This window comes from Scyliorhinus canicula, chromosome 8 (genome assembly GCF_902713615.1).
Source record: "Scyliorhinus canicula chromosome 8, sScyCan1.1, whole genome shotgun sequence".
Taxonomy (NCBI): domain Eukaryota; kingdom Metazoa; phylum Chordata; class Chondrichthyes; order Carcharhiniformes; family Scyliorhinidae; genus Scyliorhinus; species Scyliorhinus canicula.
Genome location: NC_052153.1, coordinates 316,588 through 342,460, shown reverse-complemented (window position 1 = coordinate 342,460; position 25,873 = coordinate 316,588). Strand labels below are relative to the sequence as shown.

Genomic DNA, 25,873 nt, shown 5'->3' with positions numbered 1-25,873 from the left:
CGACAACGAATGAACGGGCATCGTGCGACAATCACCAGGCAGGAATGTTCCCTTCCAGTCGGGGAACACTTCAGCAGTCAAGGGCATTCAGCCTCTGATCTCCGGGTAAGCGTTCGCCAAGGCGGCCTTCAGGACACGCGACAACAAATCTCCTCTGTACCCTCTCCAAAGCATCCATATCCTTCCTATAATGAGGCGGCCAGAACTGGACACAATATTCCAAGTGTGGTCTAACCTGGGTTTTAAAAAGCTTCAGCAAAACCTCGCAGCTCTTAAACTCAATCCCCCTGTTAATGAAAGCCAACACGCCATAAGCCTTCTTAACAACCCTACCAACCTGGGTGGCAACTTTGAGGGACCTATGTACGTGGACCTCAGGATCCCTCTGTTCCCCCACACTTTCAAGAATCCTACCTTTAACCCTGTATTCAGCATTCAAATTCAACCTTCCAAAATGAATCACTTCACATTTATCAAGGTTGAACTCCATCTGCCACTTCTCAGCCCAGCTCTGCATCCTGTTAATGTCCTGTTGTAACCTGCAACAACCCTCAACACTATCTACAACGCCCCCAAAACCTTCATGTCATCGGCAAACTTACTAACCCATCCTTCCAGTTCCTCATCCAAGTCATTTATAAAAACCACAAAGAGCAGAAGTCCCAGAACAGATCCTTGCGGTACACCACTGGTCACCGACCTCCAGGCAGAATACTTTCCATCCACTACCTCTCGCTGTCTTCTTTCAGCCAGCCAATTCTGTATCCAGACAGACAAATTTCCCTGTATCCCATGCCCCCTAACTTTCTGAAGAGCCTACCATGGTGAAGCTTATCAAATGCCTTACTGAAATCCATATACACCACATCCACTGCCCGACCTTCATCAATGTGCCTCGTCACATCCTCAAAGAATTCAATGAGGCATGTCCTGCCCCTCACAAAGCCAAGCTGACTATCTTTAATCAAACTATGTTTTTCAAAATAATCATAAATCCTATCTCTCAGAATCATAGAATTTACAGTGCAGAAGGAGGGCATTCGGCCCATCGAGTCTGCACCGGCTCTTGGAAAGAGCACCCTACCCAAGGTCAACACCTCCACCCGATCCCCATAACGCAGTAACCCCACCCAACACTAAGGGCAATTTTGGACACTAAGGGCAATTTATCATGGCCAATCCACCTAACTTGCACATCTTTGGACAGTGGGAGGAAACCGGAGCACCCGGAGGAAACCCACGCACACACGAGGAGGATGTGCAGACTCTGCACAGACAGTGACCCAAGCCGGAATCAAACCTGGGACCCTGGAGCTGTGAAGCTATTGTGCTATCCACAATGCTACCGTGTTAATCCTTTCCAATATTTTGCTCACCACAGATGTAAGACTGATGGGTCTGTAATTCCCAGGGATTTCCCTATTCCCTTTCTTGAACAGGGGAACAACATTCGCCTCCCTCCAATCATCCGGTAGTACTCAAGTGGATAGTGAGGACGCAAAGATCATCGTCAATGGTGCAGCAATCTCCTCCTTTGCTTCCCGTAGTAACCTTGGGTATATCCCCATGGCTACGCCCAAAGTGACCATCAGGCCCAATCCAGCTAGATCGAGAGACCCTGATCCGCTTTTCCCAACTTCTTAAACATCAACCCGAAGTATTCAGTTGGCCTTGGACCCTCCACCCCCTCAGGCAGTCCCGCGATCCCTAGATTCTGGCACCTCGACCTGTTTTCACGGTCACTGACATTCGCCCTCAGGCCTGAAATGTTCCTCCACAGCTCAGCATCTAACGAGGCCATCTGATCATTGTTACAGCGTCTCCTCTCCACTCCCACGCCATGCTGCCGCACTGTCTCCAAAATCTTTTCCAATGCCTCCTTAACCGGTATCAGGGCCTCATCCACCGACTTCCTGAGGGTCTCCAACATTTCCCTCGCATGTCTCTCAAAATGCTTGCTGAATTTGTTTCTTAAATTTGACAGCCAAATCCGTCCACCAGCTTGTCCACTGTGATAGGTGTGGCCTCACCCAATGCACTTGCCTCCACCATCCTAGGTGCCCCGGGATCTGCCCCTTGGTCAGCTTCAGACAGACGTCTGCTTCCACCTTTCTCAGTCATATCTCGTCTTGTGCCTTTTGACATCCTCACACCAAGTACTCTTGAATAGAAAGAGTCTGACCACAAATCACTCCCTGGAACTGGGTAAAAAGAACCAAAAACGGACTCTGGCAGAAGTTACCTTTCATGTGATCTTCTTCTACATGTCACCACCAGAGATCCCACTGCATCCAACTCAACTGAAGTTGTTTTTTCTGTCTCTCTGGTCCCATGTTGTGAGGCAACAGCGTAGATTTCCTATTTTTAACAGTGCTAAAACCTCATTAAAACGCAAGCATCTTGTAAAGTGGAACTAAAATTTAAGCTTCCTTAACACACAAATACATAAATATAAATTAACCTTCACCTTAAAAAGCTATGCCAACACACAAATACAAATAAAATTTACCTAAAACTGTATCTATTTCTGAACAGGATGGAATCCACTCTACCCCTCCCACGCTATCCCAGGTGCTGAAAGCTTGCAAGAGGCTCAGCACTAGAACATCAACTTGAAAAATAGGTTTTTCAGATATCGAACTTATAGTTTGCACAAAAATGAACAAAAGGATCAGATCAATGCATTACTCTAAGCAGTCGGAACCATTGCTGATGACATAATAGCGAAGCAGGGAGTCAATGAGTATTTAATTTCTTATGAAGAAGTCCTGAAAATATTTGATTCATATATCAACATTTAGAAAGATATAAACATAGAAAGGGCAAAATTTAATCATCGAAAACAAAGACCAAGTAGGTGGAATTGTTCATCAATGATCCGTAAAGACTGGCAGAAAATTGTGATGATGAATATTGAAGGATGAATTGATTTGTTATTGGACAGTCGTTGGAATCCTGTATAAAGTTCTATCAGTTCTCTGGCAAATGCAAAAAGTTTTAACTCGAGTCAAGGCAGAATATATTGCTACACAGAAAGGAAGATAGAGTGTTTGTTCTTTGTTGTCACATGGAAAAGAGTTCGGGGCCTTTTAATATATTGGCCAGAAGAGGGAAAGTGCACCACAGCAGAACCCGCAAAAAACAAGGAAAGTGGTCCAATTGCTTTCTTAAAATGCTCTCAGAGTGGGAAGAATTCCCAGCAGGTGGAGCAGAGTGAATAATCGGTCAATTCAAAATCGTCTGCTGACAACCTGCAAAAAGGAAAAATGAATAAAAACAAATTACATACAAGAAGGGGCAGGACCACAGAAAAAGGGAATAACTTTCCAAGGGAAGTAAATTAAACAGAAAATAAATACACAGGATTATTGCAGGATTATACAGGTTTTGGTCTTGACTGGAGAAGTAAAATGTTTTAAGCATGTTACACTGCAACCAATATCTATCAAGGCGCAGAGTCCTACAATGAAAATCATTGGTCAACATGTGGCAAAATTAAAATACAAAGATGGAGAAATCATTGAACCTCTTGTCATCGAGAATCAAGAATCTTCTTTTACGAGGCAGGAAGGCATGCTTAAAATTGAAGCTAATCTATAAAGTGGCTCATTGGCATTGCAGCCATACATTCAGGAATGATTTCCTGATCCTGGCCCCAGGTCACTGCCTGTGTGAAGTTTGCACATTCTCTCTGTGTCTACGTGGGTCTCACCCCCATAACCCAACCCAAAGATGTGCAGGGTAGGTGTATTGGCTACACAAAATTGACCCTCAATTGGGCAAAAGAACTGGGTACTCTAATTTTATTTATTTTTTAAAAAAGGAATGATTTCCGAGGTTATTTACAAACTTGGGGAAACCAAGTTTGCTAAACCAATTTGCAACAATGGAGCTGGGATGTGGAGGCAGAGACAACAATGGAGCTGGGATTTGGGGACAGGGTCAACAACGGAGCTGGGATGTGGAGGCAGAGACAACAATGGAGCTGGGATTTGGGGACAGGGTCAACAATGGAGCTGTGATTTGGGGACATGGTCAACAATGGAGCTGGGATTTGGGGACAGGGTCAACAACGGAGCTGGGATGTGGAGGCAGAGACAACAATGGAGCTGGGATTTGGGGACAGGGTCAACAATGGAGCTGGGATTTGGGGACATGGTCAACAATGGAGCTGGGATTTGGGGACAGGGTCAACAATGGAGCTGGGATTTGGGGACAGGGTCAACAATGGAGCTGGGATGTGGAGGCAGAGACAACAATGGAGCTGGGATTTGGAGGCAGAGACAACAATGGAGCTGGGATTTGGGGACAGGGTCAACAATGGAGCTGTGATTTGGGGACAGGGTCAACAATGGAGCTGGGATTTGGGGACAGGGTCAACAATGGAGCTGGGATGTGGAGACAGAGACAACAATGGAGCTGGGATTTGGGGACAGGGTCAACAATGGAGCTGGGATTTGGGGACAGGGTCAACAATGGAGCTAGGATGTGGAGACAGAGACAAAATGGAGCTAGGATGTGGAGACAGAGACAACAATGGAGCTAGGATGTGGATCAGCAAAATGGTTTTGAGAAAATCAGAAATTGTTTAATTTCCTGAGAGACTTTTTAACCCAGAACTACTGACCACAGTAATAGCAGATGCATCGTCTCTTGGTCTGGGGCCTGTATTATTTCAAGTACCGAGACGGTGAATGTGGGCCAGTTTACTAAGCTTCAAGGTGACAGATTTGCTACATTTGAGAAGGAAGCATTGACAGCAGCACGAGCGTGTGAGCGATTCTCGGAATGTCTGATGGGCTTGCAGTTCCAAACTGAACCAGAGCCTGAGCCATTAGTTACTCTGCTCAACATGAAAGAGATGTAAATACACCAGCTGGAATCCAAAGATTCAGACTGAGTTTGGTAACTGGGTACATCCCGGGAAAGAAGCAGCCGACTGCAGGCAGCGATTTGAGGAACCAATCTGGATTCTTTGAATTTACTGAGGAGGTGGAAGCCTCACATCCCTCAATACCTAGCGGCTGCAGCAAAGACATCGCAGGAGAGAAAACAAACAGCAGCAAGGTGACACACGTGTAAGAAAAACTCAAGCTAAAGTGCGCTGACCGGCACGTTTAGCAAGGCGGTTTCCATGGCTACATCCCGCTATCCAACAGCACTTGGCCGTTTGTTTGTCCTCTGGGAGTTTCTCCGCACCGAGGTCACACTTTGAGGGGAGTCCCGCTGGCGAGTTTGAAAGGCTCCTCGCCATTGTGTCTGGCAGCTCCGATCTTTCCTCTTTGGACCTCCCTCAACCTTGGGGTGGCCCCGGGACCGGGACCTCCCCCTCGCAAGGCCTCCCTGGGCCTCACCACTGGCAGTGCAATCCTGGACGTTCCCCTGGCACCATGGCACTGCCCAGGGTACCACCCTGCCCTGGCTACCCCGGGGTCTCCAATGGCCTGGGAGACCTTCCCAGGTGCCGTTATGCCTGGTCCACATTTGTGAGAATGAGTCTCAGGCGGTGTCCTGCCCTGGTCTCCTCGGCACAGTCAGTGAGTCCCAGCCGCCGGCTCAATCCAGCAACCAGGTAGCACTCATTGAAATATTCACATCTCATCCAGCAAGGGCCTTGTAATAGAAGCCAAAATGTAATATTACCTTGATTGGCCCATAACTAACTTCTGGCACAGACCATGAGACTTATCATTGCTGTTACCAGGGGAGAGCGTATGGATACAACACCAATAGAAAGAAGGCATAACGATCAAAATAACTCTGCAACTGAGATCAGAAAGGATTGAGAGACCAGGCAATATACAAGGAAAAAGCACAACATTTGAATATCCTTGGAAAGAAACCAAAAAGAAACTCGGGCTTACTATTCAAATCTTGAAGGAGATAAAACAAGGTCCAAAGAAAAGCTGGAGAGCCACCAGGAGAGTGACAGAATATCCTCGATCTCAGAGATCAGAAAAGAGAGATTGGGCCAACATCTCCGCGACTAACCCTGTGAAGTCTGACACATTGTGGGAGATGTAGCAGCATGTATATAATTGGGATAAAGACTATGGGGGGGGGGGGGGGGGGGGGGGGAGTGAAAGGTTAACTTCAGAAGCCCCAGATGCTGATATGACGTTAACATGATTGGTTAACAGATCTGGAGGGAGCAGACATTCCAACCTCGTGCAGAGGTTCCAATATGTATATAGCTCCTGGAAATGAAGGGAAATGTTAGCAAACTATAGTTTTAAACAGTGGGAGGTGCCTTTACCTCGGGGCTAGAAGCTCCCGTTTCAAGTCCCACTTCAGGACTTGATGACCATGGGATGCGTGTTCATCCTCTGGCTGAATAGGTTGATTATCAGCCTGATGGCCAATGGTAAGAGAGAGAGAGAGAGAGAGAGCGCTTCTAGATCAGTCATACTCTGGAACATTGCCAAGCATATTCATGGACTCAGCTTCTTTGCACTGAAGTTTAGAAGAATGATCCTGAATGGTCAAGGTGGACATGGAGAGGATGTTTCCTCTTGTGGACGAGTCTGGAACTAAGGGGTACGGTTTAAAAATACCAAGACATTTCCACAGGGGATATATGTAGATGTATATAAATACCAAGACATTTCCACAAGGGGTATATGTAGGTGTATATAAATACCAAGACATTTCCACAGGGGATATATGTAGATGTATATAAATACCAAGACATTTCCACAGGGGAAAGAGATATAAAAATACCAAAACATTGCCATCTGACCAATATGCCTCTTTGGAAATATATTCATTTCTTCTTTCCTAGTTTCACCTGGAAAATTAATTGAGCTTCAATTTTATTGTTAATAATGCACAAATCATTCAACATCTTGTGACACAGAAGAAATTCCTACAAATTGCAAATTGCCAGACATAGCTGATAACTTGCATTGTTAGCTTCAGAGACGTCAAAAGTGGGAGCAGGAGTGTGTCATATCGGCCCTTCGAGCTTGCCACATCATTCAGTACAGTCATGGTTTAACCCTCCATCCCACCGCCACACTTCCACGCTCTCTCCATACCCCTTGACAGCTTTAGAGTCTAGAAATCTATCTATTTCCTTCTTAAATATATCCAGTGAATTGGCTAATGAGGAGATTTATCCTCCTGCATTGTCAGTGAATGTGAAAACTGGAACCTAGCCTTGATAAACCACCGATAATTATAATCATGCAATTCCAATCAACAATTCCTCTTTCAGTTTGTTCTTATAAATTTCAGCACAGCTGAATCTCCAATTAACACCCACTACCTAAATACCATTAGCTCCCAATCAATCTCTAATTAACAGAATCCCTCTCAACCTCTAAAGCAAACTTTGAAACTGGAGTTGCAGTCCTTAATTCTTCCGGGTAGTAAATTGTCATCGGAAATGTTATTAATTTTAATTTGTTTAAAAACCTACTTTTCTTTTCTCTCTGACTTTCTGAATCCAATCTGTCTTTTCCTTTCCATTTCTCAGTCTATACTTGATTTGACTCCTGATTTTCTTCTAAATTCTAAAATCTCATTGGTTTAGTAGATAGACAGCTGGTTACCATCATTCACTGATATCCCAATGACCTGTGTCAGTAAATACCGAGCAAAGAATCAAAGCAGCAGCTGAAGACCTGGCAAGTCTCGAGCTACAACCAGGGGCTGGTTTAGCACAGTGGGTTAAACAGCTGGCTTCTAATGCAGAACAATGTCAGTAGTGTGGGTTCTATTCCTGTATCAGCCTCCCCGTACAGGCGCCGGAATGTAGCAACTCACGGCTTTTCACAGTAACTTCATTCCTACTTGTGACAAGAAGCGATTATTATTATTTCCAAACCATGTTTGAATTGAATGATGAGGAAAGTACTTAATTAACAATTATAACCTGAAAGATTCTACACCATCCCATCTAGACTGTGCACGTTGTACCAGGTATTTTGTGGCTAGCTGAAGCTTGAAATGATCAATGTCCTATTCAAGAGATACCTGTACAAATTCCAGCCTTGAATTTCATGGATTTAGCTAACGGTTCATAGCAGTGATGGTAAGTGGAGATTTATGTGAAGTCTGTATGCTGTTACAATTTATCTGCTATCACCCAAAAGGGCCAAATAATATTACTTTGATGGGCACTTTGGAGATTTTCACTAGATTCTCCTTGCACTCCTGCCTGAGCTCAAAGTGCAATTAAGTTTGTGCAAATATATTCTCTTCTCCTGTTATTATCTGACGTAATATGTGTGAAACTAACAGTAACTTTATACTTAATCATAACCCAAAACTAAATTCAAACAGTCATGTAATTTGAACTCATTAATCCTGTTTAGTTATTTTGTCAATGTTTTACAGCCACCTTGTCAATAGTAACAGAAATCAAATTGAAGTTTGAAATGACAATATCTGACATTGTGAAAATTAAGCTTTGAACAGGAAATAGGTTTGACATGTTTACATAGCTGTACCAGCCTAGGCTGAACTTGGGGAGATTTATATCTAAACTTGCGTGTACAATTTTCAATTTCCTCGTTATCCTGTCTTGTCCATACAGGATTCAATATGAACAGTAAATCCCTAGCCCTAGGTGACCATATTGTTGTGTGAGACATTAATCTGTTTAGGATTCAATAAGGCAGTTATGAGTTCTCACAGAATAGATTTCAGTGTGGAATATTTCACTGGAAATGTTAACTACTTTTTATTGTCCCAAAGAAATTAAGATGCATTGAGGGAAGAGAGAGAAAAGTATACAACCAAACCCTCAGCATCTGAAAAGAGGCTGAGATAATCGGGTAATTTTTTGAAAAGTGATTTTTTTTGTCGGTTTTGAGCATTTCTGGCAAAGCCTGCATTTGTTGCCCATCCCTAATTGCGCTGAGCAACCCACATTACTGTGGGTCTGGAGTCACGTGTAAGCCAGACCTGGTGAGGACGGCAGATTTCATTCTCTAAAGGACATTAGTGAACCAGATGGATTTGGATAGTTCCATGGTCACCGTTACTGAGACAAGCTGCTTTGGGATCTGACGCCCAGCTGCCAGAACATTATCCCTGGGTTAATATCTAGTAACATCACCACTGCACTGCAGTCATCCTCAAACCGTGTCTGTACATCCTTGTGACTCATCCTGTGAACCTCGGTATGCAACTGTCTGGACCATTAGCTTATCAACTATAGAAGTTGAATATGATTGCTAATTCATTCCGGATGCACCACGTGAATCACAGGTGATAAATGATTCCTGTGGAATGAATAGGAAACTGTTGGACAATAGGTTGTAGGATTTGCAGCTGACAGACATTTTGGCTTCAGTTTTAGCTTCATTGTTGACTGTTTCCTGCGCCAACAACACTCTGTAATTTGAATAATCAGCAGAAATTTTTAGTCAACATCAACTTGTGAAGAACTCCATGTCAGAACGTCTGTTCCCTGGAGTGGAAGTGAATTGTACTCGAGAGGAGACACCCCAGGAAATCTCAACTTCTGATGGTCAATTACCCAGCAGGCAGAAACTATGCAAATCTCTGATTTTAAACTGGATATTTCATATGCTGCCCACTCCCTCCACAGAATAGTTGCCCGAGGAAAGTTAAAGTTTGAACCATTTCCACTCCTTGGTAACTAGTATTAACACCAGTGACCCTCCACTGGACTCCCCGACTACCTGTGATCCCCTGAGCTCCCCCCCCCCCCCCCTCTCCAACTTACAAATCCCCCTGACATCCTGAATAACTTCAACCCGCTCTGCCCACACTCTGTAGTTTAAGCTAAGGTCCTTTGGGAAATCTGGAAATCTGGAATGCTGGAAAATCTCAGCAGGTCTGGCAGCATCTGTAGGGAGAGAAAAGAGCTAAGGTTTGGAGCCCGATGACTCTTTGTCAAAGCTAACAAAGAGAAAGTGGGAAATATTTATACTGTGGAGTGAGATTCTGTGGAGTGATTAGATGTAAAATGTGGTCTTTAGGCTGCTAGGTGTTAAACTGGCCTGCCTTGGTTCTGAGGGTCCGGCAAATTATATCTTTGTTCCACTTGGATTTTGCCTTCGCTGAATTTGACTGTCTGCTCCTATCACATTCCTTGACTCAAGACATCATATGTATACCTCATTGATCTTTCCAATCTCTAGGTAAACTGTTTCTACTGATAAAATATTCACATCTGATCCTTATCTACAATGCCTTCTAATCTCATTACTGGGAGAGCGCATCTCTTCCGGCCTTTTAAATACTAGTTATTGCTGTCTCTAGGCAGATTTCTACCTGTTGCTGGGCAGGTTACATCCCATTATGTTTTGTTAAATTTCCTTTACTGCTGTTCGGAAAATTTATGACATGGCTGCCTCCCTGTCTTTCGGGATAGTGGGTGGTGATGGGTGCCTCCCTCGGGATAGTGGGTGGTGATGGGTGCCTCTCTCGGGATAGTGAGTGGTGATGTGTGTCTCTCGGGAAAGTGGGTGGGTGCCTCCATGTCTCTCGGGATATATTCTATATTTTATGGATGTGGGGGCGGAGCTACATGTTAACTCCATGAGAAGAGGAGAGTTCATATTTCTGCTACTTTATCAAGACCAAATTATCACCTGGAATTCTCATTAATCCGATTTAAGATGTGTCTGAAAATCCGAGTGGGATGTACTTACTGCTGAACTTTTCCAAGATGCTGTTTTTGACCCATTATTCTCTCAGTTTTAAATATAAGGATGTTGAGTGGGTGACAAGGTTATCCCATGGGATAGATTTTGTCTCTGAAGTTTCTACATTGTCCCCAATAGAGTGTATTGTGAAAGATCGAAGAATGTTTGAATAGAACCACAGTATTCTTTTGAAGGACAGTTAAGACTTCATCAGTGAGTCAAAATCAAGGTGATTGATATCAGAAATAGTTGTGGCTATATTCTGTCATTGTTCCAGATGATGGGTTTCTCAGCTGCTCCTCACCATTCTCTGTGTGTAAGCTTCTACCTTAAACCTCTTGCTGATTTCTCTCATTCTTATCTTGTCATTTTAACCCTTTGAGTTGCATTGGTGTCCAACATGTTGCGTTGGTGTCCAAAATGCAGCATTGGTGTCCATGCAGCATTGGTGTCCAATATGCAGCATTGGTGTCCAACATGTTGCGTTGGTGTCCAAAATGCAGCATTGGTGTCCATGCAGCATTGGTGCCCAACATGTTGTGTTGGCGTCCAGCATGCGGCATTGGCGTCCAGCATGCGGCATTGGCGTCCAGCATGCGGCATTGGCGTCCAGCATGCGGCATTGGCGTCCAGCATGCGGCATTGGCGTCCAGCATGCGGCATTGGCGTCCATGCCACATTGGTGCCCAACATGCGGCATTGGTGCCCAACATGCGGCATTGGTGTCCAACATGCGGCATTGGTGCCCTGCATTCAGCGTTGGTGCCCTGCATTCAGCATTAGTGCCCTGCGTTCAGCATTAGTGCCCTGCGTTCAGCATTGGTGCCCTGCATGCGGCATTGGTGCCCGGCATGCGGCATTGGTGCCCGGCATGCGGCATTGGTGCCCGGCATGCGGCATTGGTGCCCGGCATGCGGCATTGGTGTCAAGCATGCAGCATTGGTGTCCAACATGCGGCAGGCAATTTCTGAAACCTTTGCTGGCCTCTACTTGTATTAATGACCCTTCAGTCCTTTTTAGGCACCTACAGCATGATTCAACATGCCAATTGTTCGCTGAATTGCACGGATCCTACTGCTACAAAGGTGGATGCCAGAGAGGTGTCATCAGCCAGGTCTCTGAGGTATCCCATTTCTCCAATCCATCGACTAGCACAAAACATCTCTGGCTCAGCAATGCAGGTATCTTGATTGTTAAAGTAGAAATTTGACATTCCAGCTTCCTGAGTAATGAGCATTCATATGGAAAACCATGTGGTTGGTATCATACACTCCTGTACAAATGATATCCCTGACTGTTAATAAAATGGAGTGAGTTGTTAGCCAGGTCCTTTGGCACAGCATGATGTCCGGTTATTGCATTCCCTGTACCTAAAAGCCTCACTAGTCAGTAAATATTTGCACTTTGTCTCTTGTTGCTTGTCAAGGTCTTTGGAGAAGAATGTAAATTTTGAGGGTGGTTGCATAAATCGCCTGTCACCTTTTTGGATATTGTGATTGGCCATCTGAAGGAATTTGGAGTAACCTTGGGCCACAAGACAAGGCTGTAAAATGAGCTGACAGTATTTGATATAACTCTCCAGTAATTTCTCTGCCTCATGGAAATGTTTCTTCACTATGTAAACCGGTGTCGACATGTTGGAGTCAAACATCTTTGCATTCTCACAATCTAGTCTCTTTTATATTTCCATTGTCTTCTCTTTCTGACACCGGAATAAAGGGATCTGCTTCAGAAAATCCATTGGCCGATCCCAAAACGTAAATTCCATTCTGCAGGACATGTAGTAAATGTTTGCAATCAGGTCCTGAGCTTGAAAAGCCCCAAATCATTCAAATAAAAGCAAAATACTGCAGACGCTGGAAATCTGCACTAAAAACAGAAAATGCTGGAAAGACTCTGCAGGTCTAACAGCGTCTGTGGAGAGAGAACGCCGATTGTTTCCAGTCCATATGGAACTCTGAAGAAGAGGCACATTCCATACGAAACGTTGGCCGGGATTTTGGGCTGCGGCTCACATCCGGCGTGAAAGCCGACTTGGGAACAAAATCTTGTAAGAGGCACAAAACACATCAGCAGGAAGACCCGTTGTGATTGACCCCAAACGTGACGTAGAATTCCTGGCATTCAACATTGGCAACCCCATTAGAATAAACTGAAATCTCATAATCAAGCCCCCCCCCCCCCCCCCCCCCCCCCCCCTGTTATAAGAATATAAGAACTAGGAGCAGGAGTCGGCCATCTGGCCCCTCGAGCCTGCTCCGCCATTCAATGAGATCATGGCTGTGGACTCGGCTCCACTTTCTCGCCCGAACACCATAACCCTTAATCCTTTTATTCTTCAAAAAACTATCTATCTTTACCTTAAAAACATTTAATGAAGGAGCCTCAACTGCTTCACTGGGCAAGGAATTCCATAGATTCACAACCCTTTGGGTGAAGAAGTTTCTCCTAAACTCAGTCCTAAATCTACTTCCCCTTAATTTGAGGCTATGTCCCCTAGTTCTGCTGTCACCTGCCAGTGGAAACAACCTGCCAGCATCTGTCCTATCTATTCCCTTCATAATTTTATATGTTTCTATAAGATCTCCCCCCCCCCCCCCCCCCGCATCCTTCTAAATTCCAATGTGTCAAGTCCCAGTCTACTCAACCTCTCCTCGTAATCCAACCCCATCAGCTCCTGGGATTAACCTAGTGAATCTCCTCTGCACACCCTCCAGTGCCAGTATGTCCTTTCTCAAGTAAGGAGACCAAAACTGAACACAATACTCCAGGTGTGGTCTCACTAACACCTTATACAATTGCAGCATAACCTGCCTAGTCTTAAACTCCATCCCTCTAGCAATTAAGGACAAAATTCCATTTGCCGCCTTAATCACCTGCTGCACCTGTAAACCAACTTTCTGTGACTCATGCACTAGCACACCCAGGTCTCTCTGCACAGCAGCATGCTTTAATATTTTATAATTTAAATAATAATCCCGTTTGCTGTTATTCCTACCAAAATGGATAACCTCATATTTGTCAACATTGTATTCCATCTGCCAGACCCTAGCCCATTCACTTAACCTATCCAAATCCCTCTGCAGACTTCCAGTATCCTCTGCACTTTTTGCTTTCTATTCTGCTTTATATGGAACTCTCGAGACGTGCTGTGTGATACTCCACGTGAGGGCTTTGTGTTGAGATGGCAGAAGCTGATATTAAATGACACTAACATAAATTGACAGAGTGAAAAACCTGACGTCAAAATAATCCGGTATTACACTAGTAATATTATCCATTCCTGGTGGCACGAGGGTAATGCCAATGTGAATGAAGGCTGGTGCGCCTAATGAGCAGAACCCATCACAGGAGCTCAGGTGAGGGGTAAGGGGTCATGTCTAAGCAGTACCGGGGGGATGTGCTTGGGGGGGGGGGGGGATGCTTGAGAGTGGGTGTACCTGAGAGGGCTATTCTTTTTGTACATTTTTGTATCGGGGCAGGCTTTAAATTGGCACACTGACCCCCTCCGGCCAGTGTGACATCGTGGGACCCACACCTTGGAGTTTTTTTCTATCAGGCTAACCGTACACTAGGGAAAGGTGCTTTAAACTCACAGGATTTTCCTGCTGTAATTCAGCTTAGCGGAGACAGCTTAGTGACTATCAGATTTCAAAAAAGTGATTTACACTTATCAATCCGCCCTGACTTTCTATGACATTTCTTTGCCTGTACAATGTTTCTGGAGCAAAGCAAAGATTGAGATTTGGTGTAACAAGACCCTGCCGACTGATCCATTTAAAAATTGCAGTGAGGACATTGTTTTGATGCAGTTTTTCAAAAGGGTTGGGTATCTGGTTCAGGTCTGATTTTGTATTTACCCATCTACTTTACAATAGCTGGAACATTCGGGACGTGCTGTGTGATACTCCACGTGAGGGCTTTGTGTTGAGATGGCAGAAGCTGATATTAAATGACACTAACATAAATTGACAGAGTGAAAAACCTGACATCAAAATAATCCGGTATTACACCAGTAATCCTATCTGTGTGAAAAATGGATGATTGAATTTCCTCTGAGAATCGGACACCTGGACGGTATTGTTATTACCAATAAGTCCTGACAACTGCCGCAGCTAATTTGCCAATAAATGTTCAGCTTGGAACAAAACTTGGTACCTTTCCACGAACATTTCAACAGTTGTCCCTCCCACTTGAAACCATGAGAAAGCAGGTAACGATTGGTCTGTAATGTGTGTTAAATTGCGATTTCATGGATTCTGGACAGAATTCTCTACTTCCCGCCGTTAAGATCGGGCGGAGAACTCTGCGTTGGCCTAAAAACGGGATTGACACCGGGATTCCCAATCGCAGCGGTGGAGAAAGGAGAATCCAGACCATAGTGTTTTATGTACTTAATTTAGTAAAATATGGGGCAGCACGGTGGCGCAGTGGTTAGCACTGCAGTCTCACGACGCTGAGGTCCCAGGTTCAATCCCGGCTCTGGGTCACTGTCCGTGTGGAGTTTGCACATTCTCCTCGTGTCTGCTTGGGTTTCGCCCCCACAACCCAAAGATGTGCAAGGTAGGTGGATTGGCCACGCTAAATTGCCCCTTCATTGGAAAAAATGAATTGGGTACTCTAAATTTATAAAATATTTCAAATGTTTTCAAATGGTTTTATGAGAGACGTAGCCCTGTATTACTGGTCCAGTTGATGTGGGTGTGTTCTACAAACATAGATCCCTCAAAGTTGCCACCCAGGTTAATAGGATTGTTAAGAAGGCGTATGGTGTGTTGGCTTTCAATAACAGGGCGATGGAGTTTAAGAGCCGTGAGATTTTACTGCAGCTTTATAAAACACTGGTTAAACCACACTTGAACTATCGTGTCCAGTTCTGATCACGGAGAGGGTGCAGAGGAGATTTACTAGGATGCTGCCTGGACTGGAGGGCATGTCTTTTAAAGAAAGGTTGAGGGAGCTAGGGCTTTTCTCACTGGAGCAAAGAAGGCAGAGAGGTGACTTGATAGAGGTGTACAAGTTGATGAGAGGCATGGATAGAGTGGCTAGCCAGAAACATTTCCCCAGGGTGGAAATGCCTGTCATGAGGGAACATAATTTTAAGGTGATTGGAGGAAGGTATCGGGGAGATGTCAGAGGTAGGTTCTTTACACAGAGAGTGGTGGGTGTGTGGAATGCACTGTCAGCGGAGGTGGTGGAGTCAGAATCATTAGGGACATTTAAGCGACTCTTGGACACGCACATGGACAGCAGTAAATTGAAGGGGTGTAGGTTATGTTGATCTTAGATTAGGATAAATGGTCGGCACAACATCGTGGGCTGAAGGGCCTGTACTGTGCTGTACTGTTCTATGTTCTAGATGGGCTCTAATGCGCTGGGGACTCGGGTTTGATTCCCACCACAGCAGATGGTGAAATTTGAATTCCAGACCATCTGGTTCACTAATGTCCTTTTTTAAAGAAGGAAATCTGCCACCCTTGCTATGTCTGGTCTACATGTGACTGCCGATCCATAGCAATGTGGTTGATTCTTAACTGCCTTCTGCAATGGCCCAGCAAACCACTCAGTTCAAGGTGAGCAACAAATGCGAGTGTTTGCCAGTGGCTCCACATCCCCCGAAAGAATAAAGAAAGGAAAACAGCATCAAAATTGATCGTAGTCCAAAACAGAATCATTGCCCCCATCATCGCTAGTTTCTACCCCCAGAGCTGCTATTTGTCAGCAGCTAGCAAATTAAATGTTTTTTTTCCCCGTAGCATTTGGACAAATATTTTTTATTATTATAACTTTAATACACCCATCGTAATCTACAAACTGCATCTCTCTTTGTATTTTGTGTGTTGAAGCAAAATATAAAAAATTACCAAATGAAATGTTAAAAGAATTTCCTTGTAAATCAGCCTATTTAACACATTCCAACGCAAACCTCCAAAAGCCATCAGTGACTTGGAGAATGTTGGGATGCCAGGCTAGTCACAGTCCTACAGTGTCAGCAAGAATATTGATAGATGACTTGGATGAAGAGACTGAAGCAACGGCTGCTAAATTTCTTAATGATGTAAAGATAGTGGACGGAATTCTCTGATCCTGAGGCTAAATGTTGATGCCGTCATAAACACCGTCGCATTTCACGATGGCGTCAACATGCCCTCAGGAGCAGCGATTCTGACCCCGACAGGGGGCCAGCATGGCACTGGGGTGAACCATGGCAGCTCCAGCTGCCGATGCCGGCGTCAAATGGGTGCCTCGGGTATGCTCATACGCAGTGCGACCGGTGCCAATGCGCTCATACACAGTGCGACCAGTGCCAATGCGCTCATACACAGTGCGACCGGTGCCAATGCGCTCATACGCAGTGCGACCAGTGCCAATGCGCTCATACACAGTGCGACTGGTGCCAATGCGCTCATACACAGTGCGACCAGTGCCAATGCGCTCATACGCAGTGCGACCGGTGCCAATGCTCATACACAGTGCGACTGGTGCCAATGCGCTCATACACAGTGCGACCAGTGCCAATGCGCTCATACACAGTGCGACCGGTGCCAATGCGCTCATACACAGTGCGACCAGTGCCAATGCTCATACACAGTGCGACTGGTGCCAATGCGCTCATACACAGTGCGACCGGTGCCAATGCGCTCATACACAGTGCGACCGGTGCCAATGCGCTCATACACAGTGCGACCGGTGCCAATGCTCATACACAGTGCGACTGGTGCCAATGCGCTCATACACAGTGCGACCAGTGCCAATGCTCATACACAGTGCGACCAGTGCCAATGCTCATACACAGTGCGACCAGTGCCAATGCGCTCATACACAGTGCGACCAGTGCCAATGCGCTCATACACAGTGCGACCAGTGCCAATGCGCTCATACACAGTGCGACCGGTGCCAATGCTCATACGCAGTGCGACCGGTGCCAATGCTCATACACAGTGCGACCAGTGCCAATGCGCATACACAGTGCGACCAGTGCCAATGCTCATACGCAGTGCGACCGGTGCCAATGCGCTCATACACAGTGCGACCGGTGCCAATGCGCTCATACGCAGTGCGACCGGTGCCAATGCGCTCATACACAGTGCGACCGGTGCCAATGCGCTCATACACAGTGCGACTGGTGCCAATGCGCTCATACACAGTGCGACCGGTGCCAATGCTCATACACAGTGCGACTGGTGCCAATGCTCATACACAGTGCGACTGGTGCCAATGCGCTCATACACAGTGCGACCGGTGCCAATGCTCATACGCAGTGCGACTGGTGCCAATGCGCTCATACACAGTGCGACTGGTGCCAATGCGCTCATACACAGTGCGACTGGTGCCAATGCTCATACGCAGTGCGACCGGTGCCAATGCGCTCATACACAGTGCGACCGGTGCCAATGCTCATACACAGTGCGACCGGTGCCAATGCGCTCATACACAGTGCGACCAGTGCCAATGCTCATACACAGTGCGACCGGTGCCAATGCTCATACACAGTGCGACCAGTGCCAATGCGCTCATACACAGTGCGACCGGTGCCAATGCTCATACACAGTGCGACCGGTGCCAATGCTCATACACAGTGCGACCAGTGCCAATGCGCTCATACACAGTGCGACTGGTGCCAATACTCATACACAGTGCGACCGGTGCCAATGCTCATACGCAGTGCGACTGGTGCCAATGCGCTCATACACAGTGCGACTGGTGCCAATACTCATACACAGTGCGACCGGTGCCAATGCTCATACGCAGTGCGACTGGTGCCAATACTCATACACAGTGCGACCAGTGCCAATGCGCTCATACGCAGTGCGACTGGTGCCAATGCTCATACACAGTGCGACCGGTGCCAATGCGCTCATACACAGTGCGACTGGTGCCAATACTCATACACAGTGCGACCGGTGCCAATGCTCATACGCAGTGCGACTGGTGCCAATGCGCTCATACACAGTGCGACTGGTGCCAATGCGCTCATACACAGTGCGACTGGTGCCAATACTCATACACAGTGCGACCGGTGCCAATGCTCATACGCAGTGCGACTGGTGCCAATGCGCTCATACACAGTGCGACCGGTGCCAATGCGCTCATACACAGTGCGACTGGTGCCAATGCGCTCATACACAGTGCGACCGGTGCCAATGCTCATACACAGTGCGACTGGTGCCAATGCGCTCATACACAGTGCGACCGGTGCCAATGCTCATACACAGTGCGACCGGTGCCAATGCTCATACACAGTGCGACCGGTGCCAATGCTCATACACAGTGCGACCGGTGCCAATGCTCATACGCAGTGCGACCGGTGCCAATGCGCTCATACACAGTGCGACTGGTGCCAATGCGCTCATACACAGTGCGACCAGTGCCAATGCGCTCATACACAGTGCGACTGGTGCCAATGCTCATACACAGTGCGACCGGTGCCAATGCTCATACACAGTGCGACCGGTGCCAATGCTCATACGCAGTGCGACTGGTGCCAATGCTCATACACAGTGCGACCGGTGCCAATGCTCATACACAGTGCGACTGGTGCCAATGCTCATACACAGTGCGACCGGTGCCAATGCGCTCATACGCAGTGCGACTGGTGCCAATGCTCATACACAGTGCGACCGGTGCCAATGCGCTCATACGCAGTGCGACTGGTGCCAATGCTCATACACAGTGCGACCGGTGCCAATGCTCATACGCAGTGCGACTGGTGCCAATGCGCTCATACACAGTGCGACCAGTGCCAATGCGCTCATACACAGTGCGACCGGTGCCAATGCGCTCATACACAGTGCGACCGGTGCCAATGCTCATACGCAGTGCGACTGGTGCCAATGCGCTCATACACAGTGCGACCAGTGCCAATGCTCATACACAGTGCGACCGGTGCCAATGCGCTCATACGCAGTGCGACCGGTGCCAATGCGCTCATACACAGTGCGACTGGTGCCAATGCGCATACGCAGTGCGACCGGTGCCAATGCGCTCATACGCAGTGCGACCAGTGCCAATGCGCTCATACACAGTGCGACTGGTGCCAATGCGCTCATACACAGTGCGACCGGTGCCAATGCGCTCATACACAGTGCGACCAGTGCCAATGCTCATACGCAGTGCGACTGGTGCCAATGCGCTCATACACAGTGCGACCGGTGCCAATGCGCTCATACACAGTGCGACCGGTGCCAATGCGCTCATACACAGTGCGACCGGTGCCAATGCGCTCATACACAGTGCGACTGGTGCCAATGCTCATACACAGTGCGACCGGTGCCAATGCTCATACACAGTGCGACCGGTGCCAATGCGCTCATACACAGTGCGACTGGTGCCAATGCGCTCATACACAGTGCGACTGGTGCCAATGCTCATACACAGTGTGACCGGTGCCAATGCGCTCATACACAGTGCGACTGGTGCCAATGCGCTCATACACAGTGCGACCAGTGCCAATGCGCTCATACACAGTGCGACTGGTGCCAATGCGCTCATACGCAGTGCGACCGGTGCCAATGCTCATACACAGTGCGACTGGTGCCAATGCTCATACACAGTGCGACTGGTGCCAATGCGCTCATACACAGTGCGACCAGTGCCAATGCGCTCATACGCAGTGCGACTGGTGCCAATGCTCATACACAGTGCGACCGGTGCCAATGCTCATACACAGTGCGACCGGTGCCAATGCTCATACACAGTGCGACCAGTGCCAATGCGCTCATACACAGTGCGACTGGTGCCAATGCGCTCATACACAGTGCGACCAGTGCCAATGCGCTCATACACAGTGCGACCAGTGCCAATGCGCTCATACACAGTGCGACCGGTGCCAATGCTCATACACAGTGCGACCGGTGCCAATGCGCTCATACACAGTGCGACTGGTGCCAATGCTCATACACAGTGCGACTGGTGCCAATGCGCTCATACACAGTGCGACCGGTGCCAATGCTCATACACAGTGCGACTGGTGCCAATGCTCATACACAGTGCGACCAGTGCCAATGCGCTCATACACAGTGCGACTGGTGCCAATGCGCTCAGACGCAGTGCGACCAGTGCCAATGCGCTCATACGCAGTGCGACCAGTGCCAATGCGCTCATACACAGTGCGACCGGTGCCAATGCGCTCATACACAGTGCGACCAGTGCCAATGCTCATACACAGTGCGACCAGTGCCAATGCTCATACACAGTGCGACTGGTGCCAATGCGCTCATACGCAGTGCGACTGGTGCCAATGCTCATACACAGTGCGACTGGTGCCAATGCGCTCATACACAGTGCGACTGGTGCCAATGCTCATACACAGTGCTACCAGTGCCAATGCTCATACACAGTGCGACTGGTGCCAATGCGCTCATACGCAGTGCGACCAGTGCCAATGCGCTCATACACAGTGCGACCGGTGCCAATGCGCTCATACGCAGTGCGACCAGTGCCAATGCGCTCATACGCAGTGCGACCAGTGCCAATGCTCATACACAGTGTCTCCCTTTTCCACGCCGGCTCCAACGCAACATGGCGGAGCTAAAGAGGCCCCTAGCCTGGTAGCCGGCCTATCAGTAGGTAGGCCCCGATCATGGGCCAGGTCACAGCGGAGGCCCCCCCGGGGTCGGACCCCCCTCACCCCCACCAGGCTGCCCCGGATGCATGCAGGCCGAGGTCCTGCCGGGTACGACCACACATGGACGGCGCCGGCGGGACTCGGATTTTTTTGGGGCGGGGGGAGGGGGGGGGGGTGCACAGCGCCGACTGCGCCGGCGCCAGTGGCACCGATTTCCGCAGCCCGCCGTGGCCCAAGTGAACACCGCCCAGTGAGTTGTGAAGAGGAGCCTACAGCAGGACATGGATAGGTTAAATGAGTGGGAAAAGATCTGCTAAATGGAGTCTAATGTGGGAAAATGTGAAGGATTTATATTATCTAAATGGTGAGAATTTGTAGAGCTCTAAGATGCAGAGGGATCTGGGTGTCGCAGTGTGTTATTACAAAATGCTTGAATACAGGTATTACAGGTAATTAAAATACCTGTTATTGTGAGGGAAATTGAAAACCAATGCAGGGAAGATGTTTTAATTATCTCGGGCATCAGGGAGATCACTGGAACAGTTCCACAGTCTCATTGCGGCCGGTGCAGATTCTGGTGCTTTGGGTGAATCACTCGGGAGCCCAAATCAGGGTCTGCGCTGGGCTGAGAGTCACCCGACTCACTCCTCCCAGCGCCATGTGGATATTACCCTCGCTGAGCGAGATCCAGATCTTACCTGAATAGCGTGTGCACCGGGAGTCAACGGCCGCACATGAGAAACCTCACCAGGGCAACGTTTCACACTGGTTTACACAAATAGCACCTCAGGAAGGGTGTTGCAAGCCATTCGAGCCTCCTGGGTGGTCGGGAGCAGGATGGAACCCTGGGATCCAGGGGAGCCTGGGGTCAGGCCCAGGGTGGGCTTTGCCGATAAGGGGGGTGGGGGTTAGGGACCCCACAAAAGGTTGGGGGGGGGGTGAAGGATGGGGGAGGGTCCTGAAAGTTCAGGCAGGGGGTCTAGAGGTCAAGGACAGCCTTTTCAAATGGCACCACAATCTGTGAATAGCCAGTCTGCTGGTGCAATGAAGTTGCCTGTGCTGGACACGTGCTTAAGTGTGACCACGGCACAGAGAAACTCCCAGATGCCCAAAGGTCCAGTGAATATTGGGTGTTTCTCAGCATTAAATCGTTTTGGCTAAATCATGCCCCAGTGTACAGTGTTGGCATCTTTATTGAAGGAAGGATGTAAATGCGTTGCAAACACTCCTGAGAAGTTTTAGCGGACTAGTAATGGGAATGGCTGGGTTGTCTTATGGGGAGAGAGGTTTGTATCTGTTGGAGTTTAGAAGAATAAGATGGATGTACAGAGAATGTTTCCTCTTGTGGAAGAATCTAGAACCAGGCAACACTGTTTAATAATAATAACAGGTCACACATTTAGGACGGAGAATATATTCTGAGGGTCATGAGTCTCTGTAACCCTTCCTCAAAAGGCAGTGGAAACAAAGCCTTTGAATATTTTTAAGGAAGAGGTAGATATGTTCTTGATGAGAGGTAAAAGGTTATCGAGGGTAGGTGGGAATGTGGGGTTGAGGTCACAATCTGATCAGCCACGGTCTTGTTCAAGCATAGCCCTGTGTCTCTTCCTGCTGCTAATTCTTTAAGGGTAGACGGCTAACTGTGAATATCGGGCAGCTGCTGAATGTGATACTGACCCATTCCGGGAAGAGAACACCAGAGGTGATCGTCTCCCTGGACACAGAAAAGGCCTTTGACAGAGTCAAATGGAAGTAGCTCATTGAGGTACTGGAGCGGTTTGGGCTGGGGACAGGGTTCACCTCATGGGTGAAACTCTTGTAGAAAACCACGAAGATGAGAGTTCGGACCAACACCACCAGCTCGGAATACTTCTAGTTGCACAGAGGCACCAGGCAGGGGTGGGATGGACTCCAGCTTTCGCTGGCGAGGAGAGTGCAGACGGAGGTTCCTCATTCTGTCTGTGCATGCATGCATCAGGATAGGGCCTGGAGACAGTAGAAAGGGGGAGGGGGTGCAACGGGGATTAAAAAATATATATTTTAAAAATACTTTGCAAAATTCCGGGCTACTTTCTATTCTGGTGTCAAATGAGGAATTTCTGTCAAAGTAATCCGTCTGTTTACAGACCTATTGCACTCTTCGTAATCACATTTTTTTTTAAAGAGCAGGAGGCCATTCGACCCATCGAGTCTGCACTAGCCCTCTGAAAGAAAGAACATTCTGCCTAGTCTCACTCTCCTGCCTTATCCCAGTAAACTTGCACATTCTCTCTTCCAGAAGCAAAGCCCCTGTTGAACTCCTCGATCGAACCTGTCTCCATCACCCAATCTGGAAGTTTGTTCCAGACTCCAATTACCCTCCGAGTGAAAATAATTTTCCTCACATCATTCTTACTCCTTTTGTCGATTATTTTGAATATGTGCTCCCTTCCGTGGGAACATTTCTCACTCTTTCCCCTGTCCAGGATCTTGATCACCTCCAAGTCTCTTCTCAATCGAGGAAAACCGAGCCAACGCCTCCAATTTGTCATCGAGGCTACATTTCTTTATCCCTGGAATCATTCCTGTGAACCTCCTCTGCTCTCTCTCCACTGCCTTCACATTCTTCCTCCAGTATAGTGCACTGAATTGGAGGTGATCCTCCAGATCAGGCTAAACTTAGTCCTGTCCGCATTGTCTGCTTTGTTTTGGTTTAAGTGCAACCACAATTGATTGATTCATCTGTCTGTACATTATTCGCATTGGTGGAGAATTAGCATTGCAACAGGGAATTACATACATTGCAGCTATAAGTGACAGTGGTATTACAGAACGATCACAATCCAACACAATAAGCTGAATGACTTACTGGAATAGTGATGTTTGCCAATTTAATCAGTGCAATTCTTCATGGATGGTTCTGCTGAAGATTAGTCACTTGGGTGTCAGCTTCTCACAAAATAACCAGGTTTTCTTGTAAAAGTGACATTTTTACTGCCTCGGAATGTGAGAAATGCACACTTGTTAATTTTTGCATTAAAACAGATGGATAACACTTATTTGTTGACTTTCCTGCAGGTGGGAATTTGGAAAATGGAGTGCCTGTTCATCCAGCTGTGGGGTTGGGCTGCAGACCCGGGATGTGTTCTGTCTGCACCTTCTATCCCGGGAAAGCGATCAGACGGTTGCCCTAGGTGACAAGAATTGTCCCCAGCCAAAGCCTGACAACGTGCAAGCCTGTAATCAATTCAACTGCCCCCCAGACTGGCTCTCTGAGCAATGGCAACAGGTAATTGTTCATCAAAACCACTATATTATGAGATAAACAGCCCAGCGTTTCTCCCATAACCCTACAGACTAGATCTCTGAATGTATGTGTCCAGTTCCCTTGTTCAAGAAGGGGAGTAGAGATAACCCCGGTAACTATAGACCAGTGAGCCTTACTTCTGTTGTGGGCAAAGTCTTGGAAAGGTTTATAAGAGAGAGGATTTATAATCATCTAGAAAGGAATAATTTGATTAGGGATAGTCAACACGGTTTTGTGAAGAGTAGGTCGTGCCTCAAACCTTATTGAGTTCTTTGAGAAGGTGACCAAATAGGTGGATGAGGGTAAACCAGTTGATGTGATGTATATGGATTTCAGTAAGGCGTTTGATAAGGTTCCCCACGGTAGGCTATTGCAGAATATACGGAGGCATGGGATTCAGGGTGATTTAGCAGTTTGGAGCAGAAATTGGCTAGCTGGAAGAAGACAAAGGGTGGTGGTTGATGGGAAATGTTCAGACTGGAGTCCAGTTACTAGTGGTGTACCACAAGGGCCTGTTTTGGGGCCACTGCTGTTTGTCATTTTTAGAAATGACCTGGAGGAGGGCGTAGAAGGATGGGTGAGTAAATTTGCAGATGACACTAAAGTCGGTGGAGTTGTGGACAGTGCAGAAGGATGTTACAAGTTACAGAGGGACATAGATAAGCTGCAGAGCTGGGCTGACAGGTGGCAAATGGACTTCAATGCAGAAAAGTGTGAGGTGATTAATTTTGGAAGGAATAACAGGAAGACAGAGTTCTGGGCTAATGGGAAGATTCTTGGTAGTGTGGATGAGCTGAGAGATCTCGGTGTCCATGTCCATAGATCCCTGAAAGTTGCCACCCAGGTTGAGAGGGTTGTTAAGAAGGCGTACGGTGGGTTAGCTTTTATTGGTAGAGGGATTGAGTTTCGGAGCCATGAGGTCATGTTGCAGCTGTACAAAACTTTTTGCGGCCACATTTGGAGTATTGCGTGCAATTCTGGTCGCTGCATTATTGGAAGGATGTGGAAGCATTGGAAAGGGTACAGAGGAGATTTACCAGAATGTTGCCTGGTATGGAGGGAAGATTTTATGAGGAAACGCTGATGGACTTGAGGCTGTTTTCGTTAGAGAGAAGAAGGTTAAGAGGTGACATAATTGAGGCATACAAGATGATTAGATAGGGTGGACAGTGAGAGCCTTTTTCCTTGGATAGTGATGTCTAGCACGAGGGGACATAGCTTTAAATTGAGGGGTAATAGATATAGGACAGATGTCAGAGGTAGGTTCTTTAAGAGAGTAGTAAGGGCGTGGAATGCCCTGCCTGCAACAGTAGTGGACTCACCAATACTAAGGGCATTCAAATGGTCATCGGATAGACATATGGACGATAAGGGAATAGTGTAGATGGGCTTTAGAGG

General features: G+C 47.3%; 1 protein-coding gene across 3 annotated transcripts in view; it reads left to right on the top strand.

The window, feature by feature from the left end:
- LOC119970046 (ADAMTS-like protein 1) overlaps positions 1-25,873 on the top strand; it is a 343,924-nt gene that overhangs the window by 219,239 nt on the left and 98,812 nt on the right. For 2 of the 3 annotated variants that reach the window (XM_038803988.1, XM_038803989.1), the window contains exon 16: positions 24,247-24,457. In XM_038803988.1, coding sequence (XP_038659916.1) covers positions 24,247-24,457 — 211 coding nt within the window. Of the gene's footprint in view, positions 1-7,889; positions 8,036-24,246; positions 24,458-25,873 lie in introns of those variants that run through there. The other variant, XM_038803990.1, reaches the window with a different exon arrangement.